This window comes from Festucalex cinctus, chromosome 1 (genome assembly GCF_051991245.1).
Source record: "Festucalex cinctus isolate MCC-2025b chromosome 1, RoL_Fcin_1.0, whole genome shotgun sequence".
NCBI lineage: Eukaryota > Metazoa > Chordata > Actinopteri > Syngnathiformes > Syngnathidae > Festucalex > Festucalex cinctus.
The window spans coordinates 41,461,301-41,470,802 of record NC_135411.1 but is presented as its reverse complement, the minus strand read 5'-3'; the positions used below and the strand labels follow the sequence as shown (position 1 = coordinate 41,470,802).

At 39.2% G+C, this 9,502-nt stretch overlaps 1 protein-coding gene across 2 annotated transcripts; it reads right to left on the bottom strand.

The window, feature by feature from the left end:
• Positions 1 to 402: 402 nt before the first annotated feature.
• atp5mc1 (ATP synthase membrane subunit c locus 1) lies at positions 403 to 8,793 on the bottom strand. Of its 2 annotated transcripts, none has more exons than XM_077535704.1 (5): positions 8,646 to 8,793; positions 7,507 to 7,554; positions 6,415 to 6,498; positions 5,402 to 5,580; positions 403 to 778 (listed from the first exon to the last, which is right to left on the bottom strand). In XM_077535704.1, exons 2-5 carry the CDS (start codon positions 7,543 to 7,545, stop codon positions 664 to 666), a joined length of 417 nt encoding a protein of 138 aa, XP_077391830.1. In that variant the 5' UTR covers positions 7,546 to 7,554; positions 8,646 to 8,793; the 3' UTR covers positions 403 to 663. The 2 variants fall into 2 exon arrangements, with proteins under 2 accessions (XP_077391830.1, XP_077391829.1); XM_077535703.1 differs by lacking the exon at positions 8,646 to 8,793 and adding an exon at positions 7,956 to 8,218.
• Positions 8,794 to 9,502: the final 709 nt, after the last annotated feature.

The following is a 9,502-nucleotide window of genomic DNA, read 5'->3' as shown; positions in this document are numbered from 1 at the left end:
GAAAGAAAAAAAAAAAAAAGTTCCCTGAGATCATATGCTACCAATATATATCATTATACTATAGCATTATATTATAGCATTACACAAGTTTCAGTAGTGTAGTAGTTACATTGTGCAATACAGTCCATGCCTGGATGTGTATGATCTGTGGTGTGCAGTTTGCAAATACGTCGAGCTTCCCGTTCAGGCCTACATTATTACAGTATAATAAAGTACAACCAGAGCCATCTTATTGGACGATAGATAGCCTTCAAGTTTCATCCTCACTAATGAACCCGTTATTGTCAAATTGACTACATTCTAAATTAAACTCATTAAGATGGAGGACAAAAACATTCCAATAAGTTACTTAAAAACAAACAAACAAAAAAGCTAAAATGTAAACTAAAGAAGTTAAACAAGTTTGTTCCAACCATTTATTTCAGATATTTTTCAATGAAATTGTCTTCCAGAAAAATGTGTACAGAACATAATATATAATGAGGTCTATCAGCCTCAACTCTATTTAAATTCTGTTGATAGGAATGACCAATCAGCGCTTTTAGAATACTTGTCTTGTCTGGAACATCCCCACTCCCTCCGTTGGATGGAGGAAAGGTAACGTTGATGGAGAGGTGACAGGAACGGTGTAAAAGGAAGCTAAAGGTACGAGTGTTTCCAGATTTACATGGCAAACAGAATAAGGAACGCCACCATCAGACAAAAGAGACCCATAGCCTCAGATAGAGCAAAGCCCAGGATGGCATAGGAGAAGAGTTGCTGCTTTAGAGAGGGGTTCCTGCAGAGAACAAAGGAGATTTTTGTGTCAGGTATACCATCAACAAAATTACGTTTATGCTTATATTTATATACCAAATAAGGGATTGGCCTCCAATTTCAAATTATTTTGTATTGCATCTCCATTTCCATCTAAGCGCTTTTCCAGGTCTGTTTACCAGCAATGACTAAGTATTTGTGGTATAATTGCTCCTGAAAAATTAAGTCATGGACCAACTAATCTAATGTCAGGTTGATAATTCACACTAATCTTTACATGATTTTTAGTTTGTAATTAAATTTTTGTTTTGTGAAACAGGGTTTACTTCAAATGTTTTGTTGAAATTGTACTTTTATTGCCATCTGGCCTTTCACTGGGGGGGGGGCAACAGTTGAAAAATACCGTTATTACATTCACAGTTTTAAATCTGGTCAGTCCTACCATAGATAAGAACACTAGTCTCAATGCAGAGTGGGCAGTCCATAGATATCTATGAGGCAGTCGTCACTGGTCTGCCATTTTAAGTCAGGTGTTGCCGTATAATCTGTGGTAAAGTGGATGAGATACCAGTTAAATACTCATAACTCGCTGGATTCTTGACAAATTTACAAACGGATAGATTCATTGCAAACCTTATAAATGTGGCTATAATTCAGGCTGAATTTTTAAATGTCAGATTTTCTTTTTTAAGAACACAGCGTTGTCGTTTGTGCCATCTCATGTCATATGCAACAACAAAAATGACAATCCGTTGAGAATTTGGGAGAGTTGAGGAATCTACAGTTATTTCAAAGTCCATGCTCAATTGACTGCAATGTTGAGTAATCGAGCAGCCCTGTCCTAAGATGGCTGCCCTCTGACATTACTTCACAGCGCGCATGAGCCATCTAGTGTTTATATGTGTCAAACCACTTTAAAACATCCCTTATGGCTGGCTGTGACAAAAGTTTAATCAAATGTTTACTCCAGATGTGTGCGTAGCTGCGCGCACACAAAGTTCAATCAGTCTAGTTCACGGGTCACCAGTGCACCACTTCTTAGTTATTGATTAATGTGAACGGCGAACTTCTGAAATGTGTTTAAATAACCTTTAATAACACTTTTTTAATTAATGATACGTGAAAACAATAACAATAATTGATAACGTTTCTCACAATAATTACTATCAATGTTTGATAAAATACAACTAGGGACCATCAATATGTAGGCTACTGGTAACACTGGTGTAGTGGTCCTTTAAGTGCGCTACTCTAAAATTACCCCCCCTCCTTTTTTTTTTTTTTAAAGTAGTAGTCCAGAAAACCATCCTGTTTAAGATACAATGAAATGCAGGGGAGAGGTGGGGGGAGAAGAGAGGGGGGGGGGTGCATTTTTACTTGCTCACAATAATAAAATCATCATTACTTGACTTCAGCAGTTTGCAGTTATTACTGGTAACACTCGCGGCCTGAAGTAATGTGAAATGAGTTTGTTATGAGACAAATATACAGTATAAAAATGGTTGTCAAAATATTTAGTGAATGAACAAAAAATGTGAAAAACAGTCACTACTAGATCTCAATATAGTTTTAGGCTGAATCTTAAAAGTACATGGGTGTATTTCACAAAGCAGGTTCAACAAACTGTGAGATTAACCCTGAACGAGTTCATATACCCTCAGATAGGAACCCTTGCGTTTTCGGTTCCAGCACAGCTGATTCCAGTGAGTTATATCAACGCTGACTAGGTGCACCTGACTTAAAAGACCGCCTCAATGGAGCCCCGATTTGTTGAGTCACCATGACAACGGGGACGCCAAGCGCAGCACCACCTGATGCTGCCGCGTTGCTTTTTTTTTTTTTTTTTTTTTTTTTTACCCCTCTCAACCAAAAATCTTAATGCGATCATATGGCAAATTTGAACATGTCTTTAAAAAGAAAGTGCAACACTACAGAGGAAAGGCGGCGTGGGAGAACGTTGCTGCTCGGGTTAATGCGTAATTTAAATGTAGTCCTGTGCAATCACAATACTACAAGAGAAACCTGTTGAATGATAGCTCATTAAATTCTTTGCATTTAGGTGCAATCCTGCGGTGCAGAAGCACACTTGACATGAGATGAATTATTAAAAATGATGAAATATAAAAACATTTAAAGATGTATAAGAAAAAAAATGGAGCGCAACACGTAAGTCGTTTTGCTGCGTTGTGAGCGCATATGATATGACTACGTCTGGTAATGTGGCAAATATAAGGACGGATTAAGTTGTGTATGTAGATGATGGACTGTGATGTGAAATGGTGCCACTAAGAGAACTGTCTGGAAATACCAGCATATCTATGCGCGGTCTGATGCCAATCTCGCGACGAATATTTAATTTCCTGCGCAATAATGCTACACCTTCATCAATGGGGTCATTGTCAAAAGGACATGCCATGTTCGTGACAAAAGTGGACTTTATGATATATTTACGCAGCACCTACTCCAGGGGTCAAAACCACACCCCAAGTAGTCTCTGGTGTATGAGCGTGATGCGATCCGTTTGAGCTAAAGCTCCGGAATGCTGTCGACGCTGAGGACATTTAAAAGGATCATTCATTCTGTTTGTGACCAGCCCTACTCTGCCTACAATTGGCTCATCAGTCCTCATTCATAAAGTTAGCCAATCTAATGGCTAAGGCATCGCCTACCAGTCAATTGACCTTACCGTGGCATGCCCCTCCCCGCCATCATTTGTGATACACAGCTATTTATAGTAAACAGTAAGTCAACAAACGTGTGAACCGTTAGCTACCTGGAGCTATCGTTAGCCTTTGGCTAAAAATATCAATGGAAAACATTACCTGAGTGCAGACGTAGTAGTTTCTGGTCATTTTGGAGGGATTCGACTGGTCGCGTTTGTGGTTTTCCACAAATTTTGATCCAGCACAGACATTTTTCATAGTTATTTGAGGTTTTAGGGAAGGGAATAAACCAGACATTTGGTGCGTTTCCATTACCCTCAGTTTTGCGCAAAAGGCATGTTTCGCAAAAGTAAGCTGGTAATGGAAAGACCGGATTTGCGAAAAAAAAACTCAAATATCGCAAAAAAGTTTTTGCGCTTTCGAGGTGGTTTTTGAGACGTATCGAAAAAGAAGTATTTCGCAAAAGTGTAATGGAAACACTTTTTGCGCATTAGTAGTCATGTGACACCCGCCCGGTCACGGAGGAACGGAATGCAACACGTTTATGTGTATTTTTTATTTTTTAAACTTGCAATTACTATTTGTTTTGAGAATTATTAATTTCGGGTTTGTATTTTAGGTTTACATGCTGAAGTGATTGGTATCGGCTACTGCACGTCATGGGCATAAAAGAGAGAGAGGTGTAATCGAGCGAGCCTCCTTCGAAAAGTTGGAGAGGAGAGCTTGAAATCCTGTCCTGCCATGTCTGGTTAATTTAGAAGAAAACATGAGAAACTTTTAACAATTTGTAACCCGCCTTTTACCAAGCCTCTGCATGGGAACAACAACATTTTAGGATTACAGGAAGTAGGAAGTACGGTGCCACTCGCTTTCGTGTCAGAACTGCTTGCCGACTGCCGAGAGACACACACAAGACCACCAACACTAAAAGCACGAAACCGCCCGATGAGGGGCGAGTGTTTTTCAAGTAATATAACTACACCGGGCGTCCGTCTTCCGTAAACATCATGAGCACCTCCTACAGAACAGCGAGGTCTCGCGAGACGGGACATTCCGAGAATTGCGCCTCAGAAGCGAAACTCTCTTCAATGGAAACACCGACAATTCGAAATTGTACTTTATCAAAATAGTACAATATCGCTTTTATTTTTGCGAAAAAGGGTAATCGAAACGCACTTAGTGTCTCTCTTAGACAAGCCGTGACTACAGCAGGACGCCGGTTAGTCCATCGGGACTACGGCTTTCACTCTTACACAAGCCTTTACAGACTGTGACTATACAGCGTTTAACAATTTTATTGATTTTTTTTCTAGGCTTTGGAATGCTTTTTTTGTCCGCAGCAAAACGCATGTGCGTCTTGATTGGTTTACATGGTCATGCGGGCATGGTTTACGGTAAGGTCAATTAGAGGCAGGGTAGCGTGGGGCATGGCTTCACCATCCTCACATATTACTAAACGGTACGCATCAAGGAGGATTTAGCAGTGGGTAAATGCAAAACTGACTGAAAAAGAAGTGGGTAGATGACGTACACCACTGCACGCATACCTGGATCCACAGTCACTCCTCCTAACCCAGAACTTAAAGTCCACCCTGAAATGGAAGTCAGTCCTCAAGGCATAGCTGGGTGGTAAATGTCGAGCTAATGTGGATCACAACACCTTTTAAAATTTTACCTTATGATCAAGAAAAGCATTTATTTCTTTGACAATCCAAAGCACCTCCACCTGGTTTTCTCTTTGTGAATTATGGTAATTTTATATACGTGCAGAAAGCCAGCTATTTAGGTGCATATTAGGCCAATGTTGGGGGAGAAAAAAAAAAAAAAAAGAAAAAAAAGACTAACATTGTCAGATTAAAGTGGTTCCATGCATTTTAAATCTCTGATTTAACATGCATTCAACTGTACCATGTTTAATTACATTATCAGAGGGCCAGGGCTAAAACCAAGAACGTGTAATATTGTCATGTTATAAATATTACCTAGCATAGCCAATGATGAGGCTACCAAAAACTGTTCCAATTCCAGCTCCGGAACCAGCAACTCCCACTGTGGCAGCACCAGCACCAATGAATTTTGCAGCAGTGTCAACGTCCCGGGAAACCGCACTGGTCTGGAAAGAGCGGGTCCGCACTCCTGACTGGCTTACTGGCAACAGGGCCTGGAGAGGACAAGATAAGGAAGTGGGGAGGGGGGGGATATTAGTGAACAAATTTAAATAAATAAAGTTGAGAGTTTAGAAAAAAAATAAACGTTATGTTGAGCAATATCAGTCGCTCAGGCTGGAGGTGGTGAACAAATTAGGTAGAGGTGGCCACCTCCGAATTTTGTACATAGGAATAAGCCTTAAAATTATGTTGCAGGTTTCAGCCTTCAAACCTGTAATTCTTATTTTAAATTAAGCTTCTTGATTTTTTAACAACAAAGCACAAATACCACTAACTCCACCACTAGCCATCATGGGACCAAACCTTTACCGTCATTGGAACACCCCACAACACTCAACTTAAAAAGTTTTAGCTTCTTATAAACATGTACTTGATTGTGCTGTGAAGTTGTTCTCAGGGCGCAGGGAGCATGTCCATGCAGCAGAAAAAAAAAGAAAAATAAAGAAAAATAAAAAAGCTCTCATCGTCATTAACAAAGCTTCCACTTGTAGAATCAAGCATCCGACCACCACAAACTCTCGCAGCTGAGCAAGGCGGAAAAGAAGACTGCCATGATCCAGCAAATTGTTGTTGTTATTCCGGCAAAAGCTCGACTCGCCATGGGCCCAGCAATCTGCGAGGTGGGATGAGATGAGGGCTGGTACACTGCACAAGAGTCCCAGCCCTAAAATAAGGCAATTTCACCATGACAAGAATGATGATATAAAACATCTATACTTCCTGAGCCTTGGATATTTTGAATAAAGCAAGCGGGTGTGCTGACATACCATATACGAAACTGGTCAATTAAGATTTGGTAAGTGGGTGCACATGATTACAGCTCTTACCTGCTGCTGCTGCACTGTAGCTTCGGGTCTGTTCAAAATGGAGACAGAAACTGGCCGGGCAAGGACTCTGGACCCCCCACGCAGCTACATCACATTTAATACAGACAGAAGTCACACAATCTATATCATGTCTATTTCATTAATATTTAAATGAAACAACCTTCATTGATAAAGTTTCCAAAATATTGTCAATTACAACTAATTTGTGACAAAAATGAAGCCTTAAGTGGTTTTTAGTCTCACAGTTCAGTCACTTTAAGATGTTAGAAATATGATTTCAATTACACAATGTATACACTAAATAAAAAAAAACACACAACTGATTCAGCTGAGATCTGTAATGAGTTTAGATTTTTAATTACCCGTCAGCAATCAGTTGAGGGCACTATCGATTTAGGTCCTAAAAGTTTCCAGTCTTCAAAAACGTACCAAAATACAAAAAGGCAACATGAAAACAGTAAGGCAAACTTTTTATATGGGGCCATTTTACACTTTATGCTATTGTCAGCTGTTGGCCTGACTGTCTTTATTTGCATCTTGCCACACTGTAAAGCACCATAATACTCTGCATTTAAATGTGAAGGGTTTTTTTTCGAATAATAATAATAATAATAATAATAATAATAATAATAATTTCTGAGTGTTACCAAGATGTTCGCTGATCTGGATCCTTTTTTGCAGATCTCATTCACATCAACAAGTTGATGATACTTTATGCTATACTACTACTCTGATGACCTCTGAATGGATTCCATCTCAACAATGGTGTACACGGGATCGAATAAGTCTATCAGTCACTATATGTAATTGGTCAGCTGACATACCAAGTACACTTTAATAGCAGGCAACTGTAGCGACCTCACTTCCAGTCGGCAGCTAACGTCGATTAATTATTCTGTTTAATTCTTATTTTATGGATGCTTATTAATCAGACCACATTGTTTTATTAGTATTGACACATACACCATGTATTCTTGGTTTAAAATTGTAGTGGTTGCTTAGCTCCACTTTAACGGGCTTACTATCTTATATTTTCAGAGTGAACTCAAAAGGCTCTGAGAAACATTCAGCAAAATGTTCATGCCTACTTACCACAGCAGGAGAAGTGACAAACTTCGCACAGGAGTACATGGCAGGAACCTAAGAGAATTAGACAATACATTGCAGCGTTATTAGCCAATATTACACACAGGGTCTCAGTATGGAACGTCAACAAGATACATGATTGAGTTACTGTATGTAATTGCAGTTCTGAGTTGGGCTTGAACCTTAGGGGCTATGCATAAATATCTTGGGAAGGCAGAAAATTAATAACGTCAATAACGTTCAGGAAGGATGACTGCAAATAAGTGTGAAGAACAGTACGTAGTATGAACGTGCTGCAGTCAAGTCTAGCCAAGTGTTGTGCGTGGCTGGCCAGTTTCGTCTAAGAGGCTAATCCAATTTCCAACAGACTACTTGCTCGGATCAATTTGTGATCTAAATGGATATCTAAAGTATACCGATGGAGTGAGGTAAAAGGGTTACAAGCTCCCGTTCACCTGCGCCATTTCCTGAACTCTGGAGGACACTTCAGCCTATGTCATCTGGTTCTCTGATTAGAATACCAACCATGAAATGTCAGTACTATATTCAAAACACTGATCCAACGTTAATCAAGAGGCTGACCGCTTTATCACAGGACTGGGACACGCCGACGGAGCTAGCCAGTACTAATATCAAGGAGCTAAGCTAATCACCGCACTTGAAGGTCAATGTGAATTACTAATTACCAGACGTGGCCTAGAAACCGGTCAAAGCGCAAACTCATCAAAACGGTTCTCCCGCGCAACGCAATGTTAGCTAAACTGATGACGAATTAATAGTTTAACTGCAAGAGCGATGTCTTTGCAGGAGCTGCCTGAATAAAGCACGGAAGGCCCGCAGAATCATACATTTAACATCCAGTCACAGGCAACGCACTGATCGACAATCGCGAGGAAAAGAAACCCATTTTGCTTGCGTGCACAATAGGTAACTAACTATACTTCTTACACATTAATACAAAGAGCTGAAATGCGAATCAGCTGAAATCCATTGATACTATCTTTGAATGGCCGACGTAACTTCGGTGCTACAACAGTGTAGCTCAGGCGTTTCCTGACAGCTCACAGGACTACAAATGCCAAACAACACTGCATTAAAATTAAATCGGACTACACTCCGTGCATACACAACAGAGCATATATTACCGGTTAGTCACGGTTTCGGGAGGGTCCGGGATTAGTTTCTCTTCCACGCAGGGGTAGTCGTACAACGCAAAATACTGTCACCTTGTCATTTATAAGAAATTTGTGTACGTCCTAATCGCCCATTGGACAGAAAATGTCAGCATCGTCAGTAATATTTACGTCATCGTGTAACTTCCGTTATTGTAGCCTATAAGAGAGGCGTGTGCTGATTCAGTAAGTATTTTATTGGCCAAACTCTGCGTAGGTGGAACCAGTGAACCCCGAGGGCGAGGCACTAACTACTATTGGACAGTCTTACCGGGTAAGAAGAGGCGGGCTTTCAAACACATCCCTTGTCCTATAAGGCTATTGGATAATCGATAGGAAGTCCGGCCTTTTTTTTTTTTTTTACTTCAAAATCTTTATTGAAGAAAAAGAAAAAAAAACAAGCAGGAAACATGATATGAATCAGTATGCTCCTGTACAACAACATGGGAAAAATAATAATCAAAATAATATAGCAATAATAGCAATAATAATAATAATAATAATAATAATAATAATAATAATAATAATAATAATAATATGAATCAGTATGCTCCTGTACAACAACATGGGAAAAATAATAATCAAAATAATATAGCAATAATAGCAATAATAATAATAATAATAATAATAATAATAATAATAATAATAATAAAATGAAGAAGAAGAAAAAGGCCAGGGGTTTCACAGCCAATCTCATAAATTAAAGTTTTACAAATATTGATAGTTTTCAGAGCCTTTTTTGTTATGAGAGGCATGTATAGGTGTGTAAATGTGGGGTTTTGATCATCATTGTTGAATTTATGAATTAATTAAAAAAAAAAAAGAAAAAA

Coding starts and splice junctions, on each gene's coding strand:
- atp5mc1 (XM_077535703.1), bottom strand. Junction 6,499..7,506: donor TTGTCACTTCTCCTGCTGTG/GTAAGTAGGCAT, acceptor AATGTGATGTAG/CTGCGTGGGGGGTCCAGAGT. Junction 779..5,401: donor CTCATCATTGGCTATGCTAG/GTAATATTTATA, acceptor TGTTCTCTGCAG/GAACCCCTCTCTAAAGCAGC.